The sequence below is a fragment of the Octopus sinensis genome, linkage group LG13 (assembly GCF_006345805.1).
Source record: "Octopus sinensis linkage group LG13, ASM634580v1, whole genome shotgun sequence".
In the NCBI taxonomy this organism is placed as follows: Eukaryota; Metazoa; Mollusca; class Cephalopoda; order Octopoda; family Octopodidae; genus Octopus; species Octopus sinensis.
Genome location: NC_043009.1, coordinates 23447158 through 23473540, shown reverse-complemented (window position 1 = coordinate 23473540; position 26383 = coordinate 23447158). Strand labels below are relative to the sequence as shown.

The window sequence follows — 26383 nt, the reverse complement described above, 5'->3', positions numbered from 1 at the left end:
CTCCCTGTCCCCCTACTTGGCCTTGCTTTTGCTTTTTGAGCCAATAAAAATTGAATTGAGTTGAATTTATTGACCTTTTTTTTCCTTTAAAAATCGGCACAAACTTTCCGGACAACCCAATATTATATTATTGTTTTCTTCCTCTATCGACTCCGTTCTTCAAACATAGGTAAAAAAATTACTACTACTGCTACTATTTCTGCTGTGGTTCCTGCTACTATTGAGTGGTTGCCATTAGAAGTGGTTGTCCATTTATGAGAATTCCTGAAATAAATTTCAAATCCTGTAAATTACTAGGAAGAACTAAACGAGTTAGTTATTTGCAAATGGAAAAACCCCAAGTTATGCTGCAGATAATGCTGAGGCGTAGTAAACATGGTGATGGAGTTTAGCAAACAGTTTGACCTAGAGCCTGAAGAGAATAGTTAAATCAGTAAGTATACTAATATAGTTTATTGGTTGAAGAAGAAAAGGAGAAGAGGAAGTCTGAAGAAGAAAAGGAAAGACTGGAGAAGAAGAAAGAAGTAGCTTGTCCAAGGAAACTGACTAGTATTGGTCTGCTTCAACAAAAATTGAACATTGGAGCTTATAAATTTGGATAAGTTCGTTATGAGGTAGAAGGAAAAGAATCTGACATTTTGCAACTTGTCTTTATTTTTTTTTTTGCAACTCTTGAAAATATATTTTTATTACTTTTTAGAATTTTATTTTATTTTTGCAATCTCTCAGACAAAGGAAGAGCCCTCCCCTTCACTTCACCTCAAAAAAAATGTTCAGAAAAATGCTTCCTTTTCTCTCTCTCTCCCCCTCTCTCTCTCTCTCTCTCAAATGAAATGACAGCCCCACTACTCCCCCACTTCCTTTCTTTCTCTCTCTCTCTCTCTCTCTCTGTGCTGTGTGTACTTGTGCATATGATGTACATATTTTACAACCTGTGTGCAGAAATGTTCAAGTGCTTCATCATCGTCATCACCATCATTATTTTAGCATTCACTTTCCCATGCTGTCGAGGCAGGCTTTCTATAACCAGATGCCTTTCCTGCCACCAACCTTCACCTGTTTCCAAATAAAGTAATATTTCCCTGTGACCAGACTCAATCTCACAGAATACTAGAAATGACCAACACCGCTTTTATGACAGTGACACTCATTTACGACTATGTCAAGACGAGGAGACAAACATGAAGATAAATACACACATAAATCATTACTTCATCCGACATTGTCAACAGTGACCAAGGATACCACATGTGAGAAGAAAACGGTTCAGTATGTCCAGTTGTGGCCAATTAGTCCAATACAGGTTTGGAAGTCTGTTGTTGGTCAGGCATTGATGGTGTTCTGGGACTGAAGGTGAGGAATTGGCACTGGACTTGCACAGCTTATGGTACAGCTTCGGCAGGCAGGGCAGTCTTGTTCTTGGTAATCATACATAAATACAAACATATACACACTCACAAGACTTTGGTCAGCCTATGGTTATAACAGAAGTCGCTTACCAAAGGTACCACGCAATGGAACTGAACCCAGAACCATGTGGTTTGAAAGCACATGGCTTAGTTGGTTGAAACTTCAAAGTCACTGTCAATAATATTCTTGTCTCATCATCATCATCATTATTTAACATCTGCTTTTCATGCTAGCATGGGTTGGACAGTTTAACTGAGGGCTGGTGAGCCAGGAGGCTGCATCAGGCTCCAATTTGATCTGGCAATGTTTCTACAGCTGGATGCCCTTCCTAATGCCAACCACTCTGAGAGTGTAGTGGGTGCTTTTTATGTGTCACCGGCATGAGGGCCAGTCAGACAGTATTGTATCGGCCATGCTTTTTACATTCCACTGGCATGGGAACCAGTCAGCCGGCACTGGCAATGATCACGCTCGAATGGTGTTTTTTATATGTCACTGATACAGGAGCCAGTCAAGCAGGTACTGGCAACTATCACGCTCAAATGGTGCTTTTTATGTGCCACCAGCACAGGACCAGTCAGGCAGCACTGGCATTGACCATACTCAAATGGTACTTCTTACATACTACCGGAATGGGTGCCCATCAGGTGGTACTGTCATCGGCTATGACAATGACTTCACTTGCCTGAACAGGTCTTTGCAAGCACAGTTTATTGCCCAATGATTGAAGGGTACTATTAAATGAGCTGGTTATGCTGCATTGGCATAGGCCACAGTTACAGTCTCACTTGGCTTGCCAGATCTCCTCAAGCACACCATATCTCCAAAGGTCTTGGTCACTTCTCATCACCTCAGTGAGGCCCAGAGTTCGAAGGTCATGCTTCAACACCTCATCCCAGGTCTTCCTGAGTCTACCTCTTCCACAGGTTCCCTCTACTGCTAGTGTGTGAGACGATACTTTTTCACATAGCTGTCTTCATCCATAAGTAACACATGACCATACCAGCACAGTCTCTCTTGCACACCACATCTGATGCTTCTTAGGTCCAACTTCTCTCTCAGGGCGCTTACACTCTGTCGTGTATGCACACGGACATTACACATCCAGCAAAGCATGCTAGCTTCATTCCTTGCAAGCTTACACATGTCCTCAGCAGTCACGGCCCATGTTTCACTGCCATGTAGCATGGATGTTTGTACATATGCGTCATACAGTCTACCTTTTACTCTGAGTGAGAGGCTCTTTGTCACCAACAGATGTAGGAGCTCTCTGACCTTTGCCCAGGCTATTCTTATTCTAGCAGCTACACTGTTTAAGAATTATAAATTTGTACTCTACAAAAGCGTTGAGTAACCTATCAGATTGATGTAAAATTAGAATCATTAACATGCCAGGCAAGATGCTTAGGAGGATTTTGTCAATCACTACATTCTGAGTTCAAATTCCACCAAGGACGACTTTGCCTTTCATCTTATCAGAGTTGATAAAATAAACACCCCAGATGTAATTGACTTGTCCCCTTCCCCCAAAATTTCAGGCCTTGTGCCTTTAATAGAAAGGGTTATAATTGAACATAAAACAATCATTTGTGTGTGTGTGTGTGTGTCTTGGTGTTTTTCCACCACCACCACCAACACTTGACAACCAGTGTTGATTTGTTTTATGCTTCCGTAATTTAGTGGTTCGGCAAAAGAAACTGATAGAATATGTAGCAGGCTTGGAAATAAGTACCGGAGTCAATTAATTTGATTGAAACCTTTAAGGCAGTGCTCCAGTGTGGCTGCAGTCCAATGTCTGCAAAAGATAAGATAAATAAAAGATAAAAGATTATTTTCAAAATCAATCGGAAACAAACATAATTTATTTCAACAGAAATATGGTAAAGAAAGTGTGGAAAATTAGAAAGAACTTTTCCTTTTTTTTCTTTCTGCCCATGTCCAAAATAACAAAATCTTCTCATCTTTATGGCATACACTCCAAACTCACCAATTTGATTGCATAATCCCATTTACTTCCTCACTACGTGGTTAGCAAACACGTCAGAAGTTTTCAAATGTATAATATTTGCAGTTGTTTTGGTATTTGTGTTTGATGCATGCATTGCGTCAGAGTTGTTGGCACGCTGCCCGTCTCAGCATCTTTCTTGGCTGCGTTCAGTGGTATCCGCTGCAACAACAGTGGACCCTTGAGTCAATGAGGGATGCTGTATGTGCAGTCTCACAGTCTGCTAGAAATGGCTGTCAAATCTGTCTCAAATGATACCTTACTGGTTTAAATGAAGAAGGTTGTATATGGGATATGTATCTTCATTTAAAATACGTGTTGTAGTCCCTGTTAGGAAAGAAAGGACAGGATGGTCACAGCTGGGACTACTTTGATCATAGGTCTGCTCAGATGAGACTAAACAGTAACCCACTCCACCACATGCACACACACACACACACACACACACACAATATAACTCTCACACATCACACACACACCGTTCCCACACACTACACACACACCACTCACACATACACACATGCACTACACACACACACACACACACACACACACACATACATCACATGTACACTACATATAATTGGGTAGAATTCTGCAATGTAATATCCAGGTTCAAATTCTGCCAAGGTCAACTTTATCTTTCATCCTTACAGGTCAATAAAAGTAAAAATAAAAAGAAATACCAATGCAGGGCAACAGATTAGCAAAACTAAACACATCAGACCAGATGTCTTAGGCTATATCTGTTCCACCTCTTTGGTGCCCTGAGCTCAAATCCCATCAAGAAGTTGGACTTAATCCATCATTTGGTTTAACAGCATCACCACCACCACCACCACTATCTGGTATGTTGAGTGTCTTTACACCAAGGTCCACTTTGCCTTTCATCCTTTCAGGGTCTATAAAATAAGTACCATATTTTTTTATTGCCCACAAGGAGCTAAGCACAGAGGGGACAAACAAGGATAGATAAAGAGATTAAGTCAATTACATCGACCCCAGTGCATAACTGGTACTTAATTTATCGACCCCGAAAGGATGAAAGGTAAAGTTGATGTCGGCGGAATTTGAACTCAGAACGTAGCAGCAGACGAAATACCACTAAGCATGCTAACGTTTCTGCCAGCTTGCCGCCTTTAAAATGTATAAAATAAATATCAGCTGAGTAGTGGGCGGGGGGTGATGTAATTGGCTTACTCACTTCCCTGAAATTGCTGGCCTTGTGCCAAAATTTGAAACCAAGTTATTACAAATGGATTAAATGATCAATATGCATTTTCCATGTTGTAATTGTATAACTTATACACAACATAGAATATTTCAATGATATTTTTGTCAATTATTGTAAAATAGACCTAAGCATTTTTCATCCTCTTTGTCACTCTTGAAAACTCTCATCATTATAAAATATTTATTAGCCATAGAAACAGTATTAATACCAAGAAATAATATTTATGTCCACTTAAACTTGGATGTTCCATTAGAACAAACTATACTGTGGTAGTTACCATGAGAGAAACTCCCATATTGGCTTTTTTGGTTCCAAATGCTTTCTTGTTTATATCTAATGGGACACCCATATTTAATCCTTTCGTTACTGTATTTATTTTGAGATGCTCTGTGTTTCTTTCAATCAATTTTAAATATAACAAAGAATTTAGTGAAATAACTTAGTTATTATTAAGCTAGTGTTAGGAACATAAATTATGACTAAGGTTTGGTGGAAGATTTTAATTCAAAACTTATGAAAACAAGATATTTGTACTACAGAGTCTGAGCCAGTTTCAGCTGGGTTGTTAACGAAAGGGTTAACCTGGCATAAATATTATCTTGTCATTACTTCAGCCCTGCTCGAATTATAATCATCTAATTCATTTGATTTCTTGTTCACAAGACTGAACAATTTCTTCAATTAATGTTTTGCTTCCAGTCCCATCAAATGAATTTGAAATACCACACTTTTTTTTTTAACCCTTTAGCATTCAGATTCCTTTGTCAAATGTAATGTTTATTTATTCACATTGTTTTGAATTAATCACACGTTATCTTGTAGCTTCAACATTTCAACGGTGTGTTTGTATATTTTTTTTGCCTGACATTGTAGGGTAGGTGTGAGGGGTTGGATCAGGTCAGTTTGAACATAAAACAGGTAGAATATTTGGGCCAGATTAAATGATAAAGGGTTAAAAGTCTTAACAATCATATCTTTAGATAATCTCTATTAAGTATTTGTCATCCAGTCTTCAAATATGTCTAGATTTGAAAGTTTTACAGCACTTCTACACTCATCAGTTCCTTGTTTACTGAAACCATCAATGTATTCCACTTCTGTCTACTATTTGTTTACAAAGCATCCAATGACTGTAAAATTGATCTACATCCACCTGAGAGAACAACCTAATTTTGTTTTGTTTTCAGTTTTTGGTTAATTATTTCACACAAACATGCATGGAATTGATTCTGCACCAACAACAAAGATATTGTTTCAAGTAGACTCAATCCTTGTAAACTGTATTTTATTTAGCCAAACACATGTTAACCTTTTCCTTACCGTATTCCTGTCGAAATACATTGTCTTTATTTCAACTGATTTTTAAAATAACAAAGAATTTCGTAAAATAATCTTCTTATTATTTAACATAAAGTAACCTGAAACTTTGTTGGGTGGCTTTAATTTAGATCATTTTAAAACATGAATTAGTATCATAGAACCAAGAGCAGTCTCAGGTGTTTTGGTATCAGAAAAGGGTTAATTCTTTCTGACTATCCTGTTGTTTACTCTAATCCTCATGGTCATTTCAAAGTACTCTTTTTCATGCTGGTGTCACATAAAAAGCACCTGTGCTGGTGTCATGTAAAAAGTACACAGTACATTCTGTGAAGTGGTTGGCATATGGAAGGGCATCCAGCCATAGACACCAGACCAAAACTGACAATTGGAACCTGGTGCATTTCTCCGGCTGGCCAGCTCTGGTCAAATTGTCCAACTCATGGCAGCATGGAAAACAGGTGTTTGATGGTGATGATGATGATGACTTACCAATAGAGACCACCTGAAATATTTCTGATTGCAGACAAAATATAATCACAAAAAATTTATGTTCATTAAACACAAAGTTATGAAAACTTCCAACTTTATCATCAACATCTTTTGGCATTTTTCAAGGAAGCAGTATGTTTTCACTGGCTTAACATTAATTTCTTTCAGGTCAGGAACCTAGTGCCTTAACCCTCTGATAAATGGAATTATTGTATGTTACTGTGTTTTTAATCCATCAAAATTGTTGGTCCTGATCAACATACAAGTTCTACTAAAACCACTTGAATGTAGTCAAACCAGACTTGCACTCACAAGTGTACAGATTCTGATTTGTTTTTCTTTCAATTTCTCCTGATGAAGAAATGGCATATCACCCAACCAGCTTAATATTCAGGATATTCTTCTGAATATTTTTTGGTCATTCTGCTATTTCAACATGCAAGTCCTAATAACATTACTTCACATTCATAGGTGTAGGAGTGGCTTGCTTATGAACTACATGATTCCGGGTTCCGTCCCACTGCATGGCACCTTGGGCAAGTGTCTTCTACTGTAGCCTCGGGCCGACCAAAGCCTTGTGAGTGGATTTGGCTGACGGAAACTGAAAGAAGCCCGTCGTATATATGTGTGTGTGTGTGTATGTTCGTGTGTGTGTGTGTGTATGTTCGTGTGTGTGTGTTTGTCCCCCCAACATCACTTGACAACTGATGCTGGTGTGCTTACATCCCCGTAACTTAGTAGCTCGGCAAAAGAGACCAATAGAATAAGTACTAGGCTTGCAAAGAATAAATACTGGGGTCGATTAGCTCGACTAAAGGCGGTGCTCCAGCATGGCCGCAGTCACATGACTGAAACAAGTAAAAGAGTAAAGAGTAAGCGTTTAGATCTGTGGTTCTCAGCCTTTTTGATATCCAGTCCAGATCCAAAACCAGGGTTTATTTTGGGAGCTGCATCAAAAAGAGTAAAGCACAAATCAATTAAAGAAAAATTTATTACACTTATAAAGGGAAGATTGCCAAGGGCCACATGTAGCCCTTGGAACTGCAGTTTAGAACCACTGGTTTAGGTCCTTTTATTAATTTCTCCTAATGAAGAATGGACATATTATTTAGCCTACTTTATTTTGGGGGATACTCTTAAGAGTATCTTGTTTTGCTTCTACAGTGATCCCTTGCTACTTCATCGTTCAATTATTGTGGATTCACGACTTTGCGGATTTTTAAAATATATATATATATATATATGAACGCCTAAAATTTTTCATTACATTCATTAATATATATATAATAAATATTATTTCCTAGTCTAGGAACAACAAAACAAGCGTAAAATAGCAAAAAAGCATATACAGGGGTATTTGAACTTAAGACAGGCTGTGATTGGTGCAATGGAGAGAGACGTCGAATCTCAGCTTTCTATTATGTAATCTGGCCTGTGTAACAGTAACAATCTTTATTTTTTAAATCTAAAGTGCTATTGCTTAACAGTTGTCCTTGTTATTAATAGACTACTGTAATGGATGGGTTGTTAACAGCACAGGGAGGGTTTTGAAAGTCCAAATACATGTTAAATAAATACTGTAAATATGGTGTCCTTACTTTGTGGAAATTCAGTTATCGCAGCCGATCTCAGAACTAATCTACCATGATAAACGAGGGATCACTGTAAACTAACTTTTTTCTCACCCTGATAACTGCCTCTCAGCTCTACAGTTGCCATGTTACTCTGTGTATCTAATAATATGCAATTTAAAACCACCCACACTCATAACTCATTCTCTTGCGTGTTGTTTCTAAGTACTCGTCATCATCAAGGCCTTATTACATAAAACTATTTCATTGTGTGGAAAATGGAATATCCATTAATACTTTAAACTGTTTTTTTTTTTTAATATGAAAACACGAAGCATTAAGAAATCTGATACAACACAACACTGCCTCCATTTCCCATTCATAAAAGTGTTTAATTTATTAAAAAACAAAAATGACATAATAATACCTTGCGTAGACTCCACATGACAGACATATACAAATAAACAGTGCAAAATAACCACAGAGAGGGCCACAGAATTTACCCACACACCACATGTTTGCTCTCATTTAATTTCAAGAAAACTTGTAATTTCTCTTAAGTGTATTGTAGTATTCTCCTTAATCCATAAATCCTTTTATTCTATTTTCCCCTTGAACTGTTGATCCCTTAAAAGTCACTATCATCATCTTATTTCTCATTAGGTCTATAATATCCACTCCTTTAAGCTTTCTGTCAATCAACAGCTTTTGAATTTATAGGCTCTCTTTTTTTCCTTCTTCATAGACCCTCTTTGTTACAGTAGCCTCAAGCCTTGTTTGAGACAAATCATTAAAAAACATATATTTATAGTTTATAGCACTTCAGGTTCTAACAACTAGAATCACTCACACACATTGATACTAAAAATTGTCAACATGATGCACATTCTATGCTGAATGTTTGCATTTGGCACTTACAGTGTTCCATATATTTTGTGTTGTGTGTTTGTGTGTGCTGGTGAGGTTCTATGTTGGCTAGATAACTCAGATGCTGGTTTTTACGTCATATTTTTGCGTGGGGGGAGGGGGAATAAGGTGTGACTGAGACATGTGTACATTCTGTTTGTGTTTCATAGGTGAAGCCTTATGTTTGTTATAAAAAGCAAACATGATGTGATGATGTTCATGGCTTTCCAGAGTGAGGTTTCCCTTTTTGGAATCTAAAATAAAGGAACTATGAAAATGGACAGAATACAACACTGGCAACTCTGTCTCTCTCTCTCTCTCTCTCTCTCTCTCTCTCTCTCTCTCTCTCTCTCTCTCTCTCTCTCTCTCTCTCTCTCTCTCTCTCTCTCTCTCTCTCTCTCTCTCTCTCTCTCTCTCTCTCTCTCTCTCTCTCTCTCTCTCTCTCACTCTATCTCTCTCTCCTCTTCTCTCTTTCTCTGATTTCTCTCTTTATCTTTTTCATGGTAGTTTTCAAACACATGCACCAACACACACATGCACACACACACACACACACACACACACACACACACACACACACACATGCGCACACACAAACACATACACTCATACACACACATACATACTTATGCACACACACTCACACACACACATACACTCACACACATTCACATGCACTCGCACACACCTACACTCACACATACACACACACATGTCCCTACGTTGTGGTAGGTGTTCAGGTTCAAGAGTATTTGATACCTGAGTAGAGAAATTCTTTGGGTTGCTAAAGAATTTGATACCTGAAGAACTCAGGCGGAGAAAGATAATCAGATTACTAGGCACACACCACACACACACACACACACGCATACACACACACTCACTCACTCTCGCTTTCACTTGCTCTCTGTCTTTCTCTCGCTCTCTGTCTTTCTCTCTCGCTACACCCACGTACATATAAATATGCATACAAATACCTACACACACACACACACAGAGGTAACAAAGCCATTTCTTCGCATTTTTCTCACCCATCCCTCCTGTATCAAACATTTGAAATGGTGTTTTCTTTGTCTTGTGTTCCTAAAGAAACATTTGACACTCTGTGTATGTGCATGTATGTGTGTGTGTGTGTGTGTGTGCATGTGTGTGTTTGTGATGTACAGAGAGACAAAGGTAGATAGATAGATAGATAGATAGATAATGAAGGAAGGAGAGAGATAGATAAAGTGAAGGAGGGAGAGAGATAGAGAGATCAATTGAGAGAGAGAAAGAGAAATAGCATGCGTGAGGAATAGAGAAATGGGAGATGGTAGAAGTGTCGGAGAGTAAGATATACTCAGCATTACAGAGAAAAATATATCAGTAGATACTAATACAGAGGGGTAGAGAGAGAGAGAAATGGATTGGATTGTATGTATCAGAGAGAGAGAGAGAATGTTTAAAGAGAAAAATATATAGGTTAGATACAAAAAGAGACAGAGGCAAAGAGTATGAGAGAGAGAGTAATAGTAGAAAGTTAAAAAGAAATCCCCCTACCCACCCACCTACTGTACGTAACCTTTTTCATGTAAAAACATTTATTACACACAAAATTACAGATATCTCCACTGCCTCCATCATCTATTTTGTTTCCAATTAAATCTTTATTAAAACATGATCCTAATTGCTTTTCTTTATGTCTTTTGTTGTCACCTCGTTAACAACATTATCGTCATCATCATCATCATCATCATCATCATCCACTATCATCACCATCATTATCATCATTGTTGTCATCATTACCACCACAATCAGTATCTCTACCACCACCAACACCATTTTCACTATCTTCGTTGTCATCATCATCATCACCATTATCTCCATTATCACTATAACCATCAACACCACCGCCACAGTCATCTTAACAATCATCATCAACACCACCATTATCATCATCACCATCTGTGGGTGTTTCTTTATGTATGTGTGTTGCTGTTATTATTGCTTAGCCCCAGGTAAGCCTTGATCCATTAGACCTATGGCCATAGTCATGTGACATTGCAATCCTGACCATTTTCATCTCTCATCTAGAAACAGCATATCTCCAATCCCATTGCTAAATATGTTCTTATATTGGGTTGTCCGGAAAGTTTGCGCCGATTTTTAAAAGAAAGAAAAAGGTCAATAAATACTTGCCGTTACATTTTTAATCAACAAAATATGAACCATTTTCTTGCACAATGCATCTCCATCTTTCCTTTAACTTGAAAATACCCTCTTCCCAGAATTGAGGTGGTTTCATTGACAAAGAATTCATCACGGTATCTTTTTACGTTATCCAAGGAATTGAAATTTTTACCATTAAGACTATTCTGCAGAGACCTGAATAAGTGGAAATCCAATGGAGCAATATCTAGTGAATATGGAGAGCGGGGTAACACATCCCAGCTGAGCTGCAGCAATTTTTGTCTGGTTCCCAAAGCATCAAGTGCCGAAAAGGAACTTTCTTATCTTCCATTTTAAAGGGTTACAGAATTAACACAGGTTTTAGGAACATAGATCTTCTTCCACGAAACGATAGCTTAAACTGTGCTCTAAATGGAGGTATAGTCAAATCCTATTTTATGGACTCAACCATGTTCTAGAATAAGTTGAAAGGTAAACTACTATAAATCGGCACAAACTTTCCGGACAACCCAATATATTAGTATTATAAAGAGTAGTATGACATGATTTGAATGGAATTTAGCTGCTATTTCTAACAGTTCAGAATGCTATGTAGTGGTTTAGCTTTTTCCTTCTTCAAAATCTCCACATCGTCATCATTGTGATGGAGGTCAAGTCTGTCTGTTGTCCCCTTGTGGTTGATAAAATAAAATACCAATCAATCTCTGGCATTGGTGGTATTGACTTGACCTTCCCCTCAAAATTGGTGGCCGTGTGCCAAAATGGGGAATCGCTATAAAGGCGATTGATTGGCAGAATCGTTAACACATCAAACAGAATGCTTTGCCGTATCTTTTCCGACATATGTTCTGAATTCAAATCTTGCTGAGGTCAGCTTTGCCTTTCATTCCTCTGGTGTCAATAAAATTAGGTACCGACCAAGTTCTGGAGGGTGGTGGGGCAGGGGTCGCTGTAAATGACTAACTCTCCTCCTCCACCACATGATCACATGACCAGCCACGCTATCAGATGCTGGCCACAATGTGCTTTTTGCATAGTTTTAGCCCTCAAAAGACACCACCCCACTGACTAGGTGAGCAGGCCACTCCCCCCCCTACTGATCAAAAGAGGAAGTGAAGCAATATGAAATGAAGTGTTTTGCTCAAGAATACAACGTACCACCTAGTCTAGGAATCAAACCCAAAATCTAACGATCTTCAGTGTGACAGCCTAACCACTAGGCCACGCACTTGATTAAAAACAATCATTATTATGGCAGTGAACTGGCAGAATCATTAACTCATTGGACAAGGAGGCATCTCTTCAGGAATTTACATTCTGAGTTCAAATACCACTGAGATCAACTTTGTCTTTCATTCTTCCAGGGTCAATGCAATAAGTATCAGTCAAGTACTGAGGTTGATTTAATCGACATACCCCTCCTCTAAAATTGCTGGCCTTGTGCCAAAATTTGATATCATTATTATTATTATTATTATTATTATTATTATTATTAAGGTAGGAGGCGCAATGGCCCAGTGGTTAGGGTAGCAGACTCGCAGTCAAAGGATCGCAGTTTCGATTCCCAGACCGGGCATTGTTTAGGTGTTTATTGAGCGAAAACACCTAAAGCTCCAGCAGGGGGTGGGTGGTGACCCCTGTTGTACACTTTCACCCCAACTTTCTCTCACTCTTTCTTCCTGTTTCTTTAGCAACGCTGCGATGGACTGGTGTCCCATCCAGCTGGGGGAATACATATGCCATGGAAACCGGGCCCATGAGCCTGGTAGAAAGGATTATTATTATTTTATGTTTGACTTTTGCTTTATATCTGTACTCCAAGTTGGCTCCAAGTTTCACCCAGAGACCTCAAGAGACAACAGGTTGGAAGTTCATGTTGGTGTTATGCCTAGGGTGCCATATATTTGGTTTTGCACATAGTGTTGTTCTTGAGAATGTTTAAGAAACCATAATAAAATTATGTATTTATTTTAAAATTTGAGATTACATAGAAAGTATTTTATGTAGGATATGGCCAGTTCCCATGAGCACTATCCTTTGAATTTCTGCCATTTTGGGGTTTCCTGGTATCTGAACTAGGTAGCAATCAACCCCTTTTGCTATCATTCCTAGGGCACTTATGACAACAGGTATTGTTTTAGTCTTCAGGTTCCACATTTTGCTAATTTCTATTTCAAGATCTTTATATTTGCTCAGTTTTTGGTAGGTCTTGATAGATACGTTTATATCTATTGAGACAGTCATATCAATAAGGAGGTATGATTTATTATCATTATTATTAAGGTGGCAAGTTCACTGAATCATTAGTGTTTTGGACAAAATGCCTTAATGACATTTCTTCTGACCTTTTACATTCTGAGTTCAAATACCAGCAAAGTCAACTTTGTTTTTCATCCTTTCAAGGTTGCTAAAATAAAATACCAGTCAAGTACTGGGGTCAATGGAATCAACTTCTCAAAATTTCCTGGCCTTATGCCTAAATTTCAACGAATTATCATTATTGTTATTAGTATTATTCTCATCACCATGAGTAAAAGTAGTGTGCTACTGCTGCTGCTACTACTACTACTACTACTACTAGTAGTAGTAGTAGTAGTAGTAGTAGTGTCATTATTATGTTTCATATTGTTGCTGGTCTTTTCATTGTTGTCATTATTGCTAAGATGGCTAGTATATAAGTTTCTAATTGCAAAACTAAACATCAGACACACACTCTCTCTCTCTCTCTCTCTGTGCCTCTGTCTGTCTGTATTTCTCTCTCTCTCTTTCTCTCTCTCTCTCTTTCTCTCTCTCTCTCTCTCTCTCTCTCTCTCTCTCTCTCTCTGCCTCTGTCTGTCTGTCTTTCTTTCTCTCTGTCTTGTAGAACTTTTATTATATACTCCTACTGTTAGTAGTAGTGGTATTAGTATTGTAAGAGAGTAAATATTGTAAATACATTATCTGTTGGGAAACAAGAGTTAGTGGAGCGGCAAGCAACGGCGTTGGTGTATGTGTGTGTGTGTGTGTGTGTGTGTGTTAGGGGTGGGTTGGGTGAGTAGAGGTGGTAGACATGAAGGATAGAAAACTGTAAAGAATTCTTGGTTAAAGATAAATAGCTTTCATTCACATCATTTCAGGGTTTTCCAAGGTGAGATATATTTGCACACACACACACATAAATACACACATACACATGCAGACATATATACCTATTTGCACACAAACGCACACACGCATATATGTGTATATGCGTATGTGAGTATATGTAATACATGTGTGTATTTATATATATATATATATGTGTGTTTGTAGGCTGTGATATATATATATATGTATGTATGTACATATATCTGCTAGTTTGCCTTCACATATATGTATATATAATATATACACATATTCACATCACATAGACACACAATGTACATATGTTTGTATGTGTATACATGCATATATATATATATATATATATATATATATATATATATATATATATATTATATTTGTGTAGCAATATAGATGTGTGTGTGTGTGTGTGTGTATACTAATGCATGTGTGTGCATGTTAAAGATGTATAACACAGATATGATTATGTATAACATTTTCCAGTCATTCACTTTTGCTAATTATAACTGCATCAATGCCACTACCTCAGTCATATGTCTTTAATCCTGATATATGTGTGTGCATGTGCATGTGTGTGAATGGATGCATATAGTCTTACTCTTTACTCTTTTACTTGTTTCAGTCATTTGACTGTGGCCATGCTAGAGCACCACTTTTAGTTGAGCAAATCGACCCCAGGACTTATTCTTTGTAAGCCTAGTACTTATTCTATCGGTCTCTTTTGCTGAACCTCTAAATTACGGGGGACGTAAACACAACACCATCAGTTGTCAAGCCATGTTGGGGGGACAAACACACACATACATAAATATATATATATATATATATACAAAGTCTACCAAATCCACTCACAAGGCTTTGGTCGGCCCGAGGCTATAGTAGAAGACACTTGCCCAAGGTACCACACAGTGGGACTGAACCCAAAACCATGTGGTTGGTAAGCAAGCTACTTACCACACAGCCACTCCAGCGCCTATATATATGTATGTATGAATATATATAAATATATATATATATATATATATATATATATATATATATATATATATATATATATATAATTAATCAATATAGGGTGGCAAAAAAATTTTGTAGAATTCTTTTGCCACCAGCGGCCTAGTGGGAAAAAATTAAATAGTCATAGACCATTTTTAAGTTCAACATCAACAATCAAGGAACGGCCATAATAGGCCATTCACCCACTAGAAATAACAGCCAAAGCTTCAACCGCAAATAAAAATATTTGTTCCGACTTGGGCTATTTCTTACTGAAGAATCTGAGGGCCTATGGAAGATTGGCTTGATTTAATTTAATCAGGTTAGTTTACCATTAAACAGCAGATGAAACGGTGCATCGTATAAGAAATTACAGGGTAAATGTTTTTTAAATTTTCTCCTGTTTACGGAATTGATTTTTATTTGCAGTTGAAGCTTTGGCTGTTATTTCTAGTGGGTGAATGGCCTATTATGGCCATTCCTTGATTGTTGATATATATATATATATATATATATATATATATATATATGTATGAATATATAGTGTTTATATGTGTGTGTGTGAGCATAGGTATGTATGCTTGTATGTGTGTAGTTGTGTATGTCTGTATGCATGTAGGTATATGTATGTATGTGTGTGTATACATACACACTTAAAATATAATGTATGTATATGTATGTAAATTGAAGCATGAATAATGCTTAATTGGGAATGGTAAGAGAAACCTTTGCTGTGTGTTCTTTGTGAGTCACTGTGATAGACAAAACAAACTGGATTGCAGCATGGAGTATGGTTTCTGTAATAATATACATACACACAGATATAGACAGACATACACAGAGAAATACAAGCACGAACATTCATACACACACACACATAGACATATAATCATGCATCATATACATAGTCTCACATGCATGCACACACACACATAGATATAGACAGACATATACAGGTGTATACAGACATATGTACACATGCAAATATTCACACACATGCACACAGATATATGCATACACAGAAACATATATATATTCTTTTACTTGTTTCAGTCATTTGACTGCAGCTGTGCTGGAGCACTGCCTTTACTTGAGCAAATCGACCCCAGCACTTATTCTTTGTAAGCCTTGTACTTATTTTCAGTCTCTTTTGCTGAACCGCTAAGTTACAGGGACATAAACACACTAGCATCAGTTGTCAAGCGATGTTGGGGTGGGGGACAAACATACACACGCACACATATATACAACGGGCTTCTTTCAGTTTCCGTCTAACAAATCCACTCACAGTGCTTTGGTCGGCCCAAGGCTATAGTAGAAGACACTTACCCAAGGTGCTACACTGTGGGATTGAACCTGGAACTATGTGGTTGGTAAACAAGCTACTTACCTCACAGCCACTCCAGTGCCTATATATATATATATATATATATATATATATATATATATATATATATATATTCACCTACTAATATAGATACAAAGACACAAACATATATATCCTAACACAGATACGCATATAGGCTGGCATATACAAACATTCACATACACACACACTGACAGGCATAGATGGTTATACACATAGTCATAAATCATACGTATAGATGTATGGAGGCATATGCAGAGACGTACATACAGCTGCAAACATCCACACATACACATATATGCATATATGTGTACACACACAAACTTGAACAGATTTGCATGAATGCATCCACATATAAAAATGCAAGCATTTTCACACAAACATACATCATTCATATATGCATACACAAAGATATGTACACTCTTTCACTCTTTTACTTGTTTCAGTCATTTGACTGTGGCCATGCTGGAGCACTGCCTTTAGTTGAGCAAATTGACCCCAGGACTTATTCTTTGTAAACCTAGTACTTATTCTATTGGTCTCTTTTGCCGAACCACTAAGTTACGGGGACGTAAACACAGCAGCATCGGTTGTCAAGCGATGTTCAGGGGACAAATACAGACACACAAACGTATACACACACATATATTTATATATAGATATAGGTATATACGACAGGCTTCTTTCAGTTTCTGTGTACCAAATCCACTCACAAGGCTTTGGTCAGCCCGAGACTATAGTAAAAGACACTTGCTCAAGATGCCACGCAGTGGGACTGAACCCGGAACCATGTGGTTGGTAAGCAAGCTACTTACCACACAGCCACTCCTACACATACAGACATGCATATATATATAGACAGCCAGACACATGCAGACGAGCATATTCAAACATACATGTGTACATCTATATACATATACTCAAACCTTTTTGCATACATACATACACAAACATTTTCTCACACACATCTGTACGCATGCATTCATATGTAAATATACAAACATTTTCACATACATGCACACACACACATACACATAGATAGGCACACTCATAGACATGCAAACACACAAGTCTGCTCAGGTAGGTACACATACAGGCAGATGTAATTACACATTGGATAATGTAGTCCTAGATGCACTATGTCTGAATAATGAAACAGAATGGTGTCTTGATCCTACGCCTGCTTGATTGGAACCAATCTGTTACAGAACTACGTGATTGGAACTACTGTTACAGCAAAGTCATGTAGCAAAGGAACATCTTTGTGGTTTTCAGCCTGCTAGAAACAGCAGCCAAATTGCTTCAAGCCACACCTTATGTTGTTAAAAAAAGAGAGAGAAGTCAAAGTATGATGGCATAATTAAGAAGCTTACTTTGTAATGATAGGGTTCCTGGTTCAGTTTTACTGTATGCACCTTGTGCAAGTGCCTTCCACTGTAGCCCTGGGTTGACCAAAGCCTTGTGAGTGGATCTGTTTGATGGAAACTGTGTGGAAGCCTCATGTGTGCATGTTTTTGTATTTGTTCCCATGCTGCTTGACAACTGGTGTTGTTTTGTTTACACCTCTGTAACAGCAGTTTGGCATAAAGAAGAGATAGAACACTTGTTCTATCTCTTCTTTTTGCCAAACTGCTGTTACAGAGATGTAAACAAACCAACACCAGTCGTCAAGAGCTTAAATAGATTTTGGATATGATTTATTTGACAAAACCCAACAAGGCAGTGCTCCAGTATGGCCGTTATATGCAGTTTGCCAAAAGAAAAAAAATAGAAAAACTGTCATGAAGTGGTTATGACTTGGAAACCTGAGATCATAGGTCTCTTTGAGGGCTGACCTGGGGCTAAACAACAAGGTCATGCAACACAAAGCCTTTATGTGGTCATCTGACTTGTTAGAAATAGCAGCCAAATCACTTTTAAACCTCACAAAATGTAGCAAGGCAATGGACACATTCATTAGATAATGTCACTCAAAGTACAGCTACAATTTAAATACCATTTGGAATGGCCATATCTGGAGCAGTTTTAATCATAAGTCTCCTCTATCAAAGTGGATGGTGGGGGATGTGCTAAACAAAAGCAACAATAATCTCACACAGTTTGAGCCATTTACTCTCCCCTTCCTTCCCCCAACCGGTGCTCTGCCCCCACCCCACCCTCCTCCACCAACTTTCCACATCTCCCACCCCATACACCCGTGCAGTATTCCCCTGTTGCTGCAGCAGTTTGGAAATTGATTCCTTCTGTAAGACATATCCATTTCCACTGACCAACTGTGGTGGCGGTGGCAGCGGCAGTATCGATGGGGGGTGGGGTCGATTGTTTTGATGTGACAGCATCGTAGTTAGAAGCAGTTGGCACTCACTTTGGTAATTATCTGTACATATGTGTGTGTGTCTGTCTGCACATGTGTGTTTGTGTGCATGTCTGTTTTTCCATATGTACACATGTGAATATGGTATGTGTGTGTGTGTGTACATGTATTTGTGAGCATGTGCATTATGTGCACCAGTACTTTTTTGTATGTGTATGCTATGTGCATGTGTGTGTGTATGTATGTATGTATGTATGTATGTATGTGTAAACTTTGTGCACAAGTACTTGTGTGCGTATATCTATTTGTGAATGTATACACAGTGTGTATTTGTGTACATTTGTATATATATATAAATGTGCTTAAATATATGTGTATGTATAATATATGCTTGTGTGTGTGTATGAATGTGTGTACATTATGTGTTGTGTGTGGGTGGAATAGTTGTTCATTTGTGTTGGTTTAGTTGTGTGTATGTATGTTTACTAGTACATGTATGTAACATACATAAATATATATATATATATATATATATATATATATATATATATATATATATACACACACACACACACACATATATATATATATATATATATGAGTGTCTGTATGTATGTACATGTTTGTGTGTTTGCCTATGTGTTTGTATATGTAAGTGGTGTGTGGTTTTTGTTGCATGGATGCAATGGAATGTGTGAATTCATAAGGCTGGACATTTGGATTTTGCGTATCTATATAAAAATGTGTGTGTGTAGATGTGAGCGTGTGTGTGTGTGTGTGTGCATGTGGATGTAGGAATGTATGTGTGTGTGAGAGAGAGAGAGAGAAAGTAGAGAAACTGGATAGATGTGTGTATCTGTTTACATTTGATGTCTGTTCTTGTACACTGTCTCTCAAACACTCACACATACATGCACACATAAGTTTACTGGATTCATTTTGACTTTTTCTTGATTATGATTATTGTTGTTGTTGTGGTTGTTGTTATTATTGTGGCAAGCTGACAATCTTTAGCACGCTGAGTAAAATGCTTTGCAGCATTTTGTCTGTCTTTCCATTCTGAGTTCAAGTTCCACAATACCTTTCGTCCTTTCAGGGTCGATAAGATAGGCACCATTTGAGTCCTAGGATCAGTGTAATCAACTTACCCCCTCCCACAAAATTGCTGGTCTTGTACCAAAATTTGAAATCATTATCGTTGTTGTTGTAAGTATTTCAGGTTGTATTCATTCTCAGAGATGATGTTTTGAGGTTCGATGACAACGAGTTTCTTCAAATCATGAAAAACTTCCATAGGATTCTTGCAGAATGCAGGGTTGCACTTTTTTTATGGGTCAACAATGCAAGTCACAACTCCAATATCCTTCAGCCTCTTAGATAACAGCTTGGGTGTTGTGCCAAGAGCACCGATTTCTCTATCCACATTTTATACACCCTCTACCAGTACCTACTTTGTTAGGCTCGCTTATGTGATAACAATCCATCAAAGTTCTGTCTTTATTTGCTCCTAATCTTTGCAGTAGTTTTTGGATTATGATCAAGCCCTTCCCTGCTGCCTAGTGGGATACTTGCTGTGTAAGAAACCTTTACTTTACCAGGGGATCTAGTCTCCTGAATACAGTTCTGATAATAATTTTTATTCAGCATTTCATTCATACAGAGGACATGATGTTGAGGTGTCACAATCATTGGTGTGTTTTTTTTTTTGCGATGCCATCTCTAGGGAGCTGCCAGCTACAAACTGGCAGAATCATTAGCATGCTGGACAAAATGCTTCACTGCAGCCCTAACCCTAATGTTCTGAGTTCAATTTCCACCAAGGTTTATTTTATCAGCCTTTCATCTTTTCAAGGTTGATAAAACAAGTCCCAATCAACCCTGCAAAATTTCAGGAATATGTCTATTATAGAAATTATTATTATTAAAGGTGGCCAGCTGGCAGAATCATTAGCATACTGGACAAAATACTTGGTGGTATTTTGCCCGTCACTACATTCTGAGTTCAAATTCCGCCGAGGTTGACTTTGTCTTTCATCTTTTTGGGGTCAATAAATTAAGTACCAGTGAAACACTGGGGTTGATGTAATTGACTAGCCTCATCCCCCAACATTTCAAGTCTTGTGCCTTTAATAGAAAGGATTATTATCAAAGTTTTTGTTGTTGTTGTTAAGGCAGTGAGCTGGCAGAATTGTTAGCATGCCAGACAGAATGCTTAGCAGCATTTCATCTCTCTTCATGTTCCAAGTTCAAATTCCCTCAAGGTCAGCTTTGCTTTTCATCTTTCCAGGGCCAATAAAATAAGTACCCAAAATTTCAGGCCTTGTGCCTAGAGTAGAAAGGATTATTAGCAAAATGCTTAGTGGCATTTTGTCTAGCTTTACATTCTGAGTTCAAATTCTGGTCAGGTTGACTTTGCTTTTCATCTTTGCAGGGTCAATAGATTACATAAACTAAGCATCAGTTGCATACTGGGATTAATGTAATCAACTGGACCCCCCCCCCACAAAAATTTCGGGCCTTGTACCTGGAGTACAAAAGTTATATTTCATTATGTATTTCTGTGTGTTGCTCTACATACCTCTCTGTTGTAGTTCTTAACATACCCAACACCAGTGTATAGTTAGTTCTCTATATAAAGGGTAAAAGAATAAAGACCCTCTTCAGTCACAAATGACCATGAGATTGCACCTAGAAAGTTCCCTTCCAAGGCACGAGTCTGAGCAAGGTTGTTTATGGAAGACCAGCAGTCACCCATGCATACCAACCTTCCTTCTTCACGCCACTGATGTTACGCAAGAGAAAGGCAAAGGCAGATACAGCTTGGCACCAGTGACGTCGCAACTCATTTCTACAGATGAGTGAACTGGAGCAATGTGAAATAAAGTATCTTGCTCAAGAATACAACACATAACCCAATCCAAGAATGAAACTCACTACCTCATGATTGTGAGCCTGACACTCTAACCACCGTGCCATGCACCGTACCTCCACAGTTCTCTATATACACTTATAATTTTCTATAACCTACTGCATTGTTCTGTACCACACTGTAAGACTGAACTCAAAACCATTTGGTTGGAAAGCAAACTTCTCAACCACACAGCCATATGGCTTTTAGTTCTCTTACTTGCAGGCATTATACTCCAAATATCTAAATTAAAAAAAAAAAAAAAATTCTCTCATCTACATTAGCACAAAGAAGGGAATATTAAAACGATAACAAAAACCAAATATCCAAAAAATACAAAGAGTACACACGAACAAATCTACAAATTAAATGAAATAGCTGAGAATATATTCTGTGATAATGGAAAACATATACTGCTATTGAATTCAATATCCATTATAGATAATGAACTACAGTGGAATTTCAGAAAAATCAAAGACGGTGTACTTCTAGCGCTTGCTAATAAAGTCATTAAACCTAGTGATGACATCAGCACAATATGGCTGCCAACTTGAAAGATAAAATTTCAATAACCTGAAATGGTAGCAATAATTATTCTTTATATTCTAGTCATGTAACGGATAAAGGTGTTACTGATCTTAGTTTAGTATGGCAGAAAGGTTACTAGTTTGCAAATCATGGCACTGTGTAGTTGAGAAAGAAGCTTGTTTCTCAACCACATGGATTCAGGTTCAGTCCCATTGTGCAGAATCTTGAGGCAAGTGTCTTCTGCTGTTATAGGCTCAGGTTGACCAAAACCTTGCGAGGTTAATTTGGTAGACAGGAGCTAGAACCCTGCTGTATGAATACATCATCATCATCATCGTTTATCATCCGTTTTCTATGGTAGCATGGGTTGGACAGTTCAACCGGGGTCTGGGAAGCCAGGAGGCTGCACCAGGCTCCAGTCTGATCTGGCACAGTGTTTCTACAGCTGGATGCCCTTCTTAACGCCAACCACTCCGTGGGTGTTTTTTATGTGCCATATATATATATATACATATATATACATAAATTATAAGAGAGTTAAATTAATATCAAATTTTTCACCCTCATTTATATATATATATATATATATATATATATGTATATAATCAAAATAAGCAACAAGGATATCCAGAGGTAATGCAGTATGATCATTTCATGCAACTCCATTTAATTGAACAATGCAATCATTACATCAATTTAAAATGCAGAGAAATTTTCAGCTGCACAAAGACATAGAGTTTAATTAAATTAGAACAGATGGATATATATATATATCGTTTTTAGAAAACATAAATCCTGAGAAGAAGCACACTCTTAGCCGTAGAGCAATTAATGTTTTTTACTGGGGAAGGCCAGTTTATGGGGTTACCCTGGGTTATGGACAGGAAATCCAGGGTAACCCCATAAACCGACCTTCCCCAGTAAAATATATACACACATATACATGTATGTGTGCATATATGTATGTGTATATATATGTTTGTATATGTATGTATGAGTATGTTTGTGTCCGCTTGTAAACGAATGTCCTTCATTTCCAATATTTTGCGAAAATATGTCTGGCTATTGGAAAGTATTTGCTTGGAAACAGGTAGGGGTTGACACCAGGAAGAGCACCTAACCTTAGAAAATCTGCCTCAATAAACTCTGCTGGACCCATGCAAGTATGGAAACGTGAACATTAAATGATGATGAAAATGATGCGGATGACACTACCATTGCCATCAATGATGGCAATATATGTGTTTGTGTTTATGTTTGTCACTTGGACAAACCTTAGACTTCCTGTTTTACAGGTACACAACTAGATAGAAGCGCAACGAATAAATCTCAAGGACTACTTGTAATAAAAGATTCAGCTGTCACTTGTGAATGAGAATGCCTTGGTAGCTTGTACCATGTTTTCAGTTATTGTTTTAAGTGCCTGTGTAATCACAAGCATACAGAGACGTTCTCTTGATTTTCACACCCTTTAACCCGTTAATTTACAACTGGGGTTCATATGACCCTTGTGGAGGCCATATAAGATTTTGTTGCTAAAATTTACGTGTAATAAATCGGTTATACTTGTACAATACACAAAATATATTAATTTGTTTATACAATTTCTATTAATATTTAATTCTAAAAATATGGAATTTTTTAAAAATATAGAATGGCCATGAGGGTCCACCTGTGTAAAATGAGAATCAAAGGGGTCCGTAGGTAAATGAAAAAAAAAAGGGGGGGGATTAGGAACCACTGCTTTAACCTGACTACACATCCAGGGTGTGATAGCTGCAATGACAGAGAGCTGCATTAAAACTCACTGCTAGTGCTTGTTGACAGCTGAGTAGAATGTGAACAATATGAAATGAAGTGCTTTGTTTAGGAGCTGAATCCACATCATTGTGATCATGCAGCTGTCTCCTCACATACACATGGATACTACTTCATTTTCATATACACCAAACTACTAGAGATATATTGACAAATGGAGTGGCTGTGTGGTAAGTAGCTTGCTTACCAACCACATGGTTCTGAGTTCAGTCCCACTGTGTGGCACCTTGGGCAAGTGTCTTCTGCTATAACCTCAGGCTGACCAAAGCCTTGTGAGTGGATTTAGTAGTAAGAAACTGAAAGAAGCCCATCGTATATATCTTTATATATATAAAACTGAGAATGTCTGTCTGTCTGTCTGTGTGTTTCCCTAAAACTTGAGAACTACACAACCAATTTCATTCAAATTTTACACATGCCTTACTTAGGGTCCGGGGAGTGTCATTGGCAAAAAAAAATGTTCTACTGCTTGCCTAGAGCGAGCCCATAGCAATATCATATCTTCTCCATTATTTCAGTATTACATGTTAAAGTGAAACAAAAATATTTCTCCATTTTATGTCAGATGCTTTCACTTTAACAATAAAAATAATAATAACAATTGAATTATATGTAGTCAGTAATAATTAAAATCAAACTAAAGTATAATATAATCATTACATAACAAAAGTAAAAATAGCAATTGGTATAAAATTGTATCAATGACTTGAACTTGAAGAAGTGGTTTCACATGAATGGGAATAAATTAAAAATAAAATTAGTGTGCGGAAATGGAATAGTCCAGATGGATAATAAAAAATTAAATTAAAGAAAAGACTATTGTCTATAAAGTATACAATGTAGAGAAAAAAGATTTGAACACATGGAGGAAAGCACCTTCGAAAAGTTTCTTGGTGCGACTATGAAAGATATCTAATCAGAGGCGGTAAATTCGCCACAATAGAAGCAAGGTTTGAGTCAACAGAGCGTGCAAGGGAGTACTCAACTCGAACTTGCAAAGTGGAAATATTTTATTTTTACCTTTATATCTGGGACGTAGGACGTCCCGGAAAAATTTTTTTAAAGTTTTGTATTTTTAAAATTTTTTCTTAACTAATTTGGTGGGTGGGGGGTGTCATAGAGTCAGGGTGACCTGATATTTTTTTTCTTTTGCATTTTGCTGATTTTGATGGTGGTGGTGATTGTGTCATAGAGCGCAGGTTGACCTGTTTTTCTCTTTTGTTCTTTTTCAATTTTGGTGGGATTGTTTCTTGTGTCATAACGCTAAGGGAAATATCAAGAGGGTTTATAACAGGCTTCAATAATTTTTTTATATTTACACCTGAAATTCTGTAACATTTTAATTACATTTTTTTTCTGTCTTTACAGGAACTGGAATCAGATTATGACCAATGTGCAGTCTGTATTGAGGGCTACAAACCTTCTGATGTCATTAGGATTCTTCCATGCAAGTAAGTTGTAATTGTTTAACCCCAGGTCAGCTTTCATCGAGCACATCTTTAATTAAAGGCTTCTCAGCTGTAATCATCTTTTCTCCCCCCACCCCACCTCCTATATTTAAGACTTAATTGTTTTGTGTGAGTTCAATGTACATTTCGCAACATATGAGGTCTGATCAATAAGTATCCCATGATTTGTTCTTTGTTAGCCTGGTACTTATTCTATCAGTTTATTTTGCTGACCTGCTAAGTTACAGCAATGTAAACACACCAACATTGGTTTTCAAGCAACAGTGGTGGGAACAAAGGCACATTCATACATACATACAACAAGCTTCCTTCAGTTTCCATCTACCAAATCCACTCACAAGTCTTTGGTTGGCCCAAGGCTATAGTAGAAGACACTTGCCCAAGGTGCCACACAGTGGAACTGAACCCAGAACCCTGTGGTTGGGTCTAACTTATTTTTATTTTTTCTAAATATTTCTAGTTTCCTATATAAAATTAAGAAGAAAGCATCAAAAATTAAACAAATGAAAAACTGACAAATAATCCTTTCTACTATAGAAACAGGGTTTGGAATTTTGTGGGAGGGAAGCAGGCTAGTCAATTATGTCAACCCCAGTGCACAACTGGTACTTTTTTTTATCAACCCTGAAAAGGATGAAAGGTGAAGTTGACCTCAGCAGAATTTGAACTCGGAACAGATGAAATGTCACTAAGCATACTGCCCTGTGTGCTAACGATTCTGCCAGCTCACCACCTTAAAAACAATAATGATAATAATAATAAGAAGAAGAATAGGATG

General features: G+C 37.6%; 1 protein-coding gene across 1 annotated transcript in view; it reads left to right on the top strand.

Annotated features, from left to right (window-relative positions):
* LOC115218391 (RING finger protein 150-like) overlaps positions 1-26383 on the top strand; it is a 144121-nt gene that overhangs the window by 85532 nt on the left and 32206 nt on the right. Inside the window, exon 4 of the mRNA XM_029788178.2 lies at positions 25505-25587. Within this exon, the coding sequence (XP_029644038.1) occupies positions 25505-25587 (83 nt within the window). The remainder of the gene's footprint in view (positions 1-25504; positions 25588-26383) is intronic.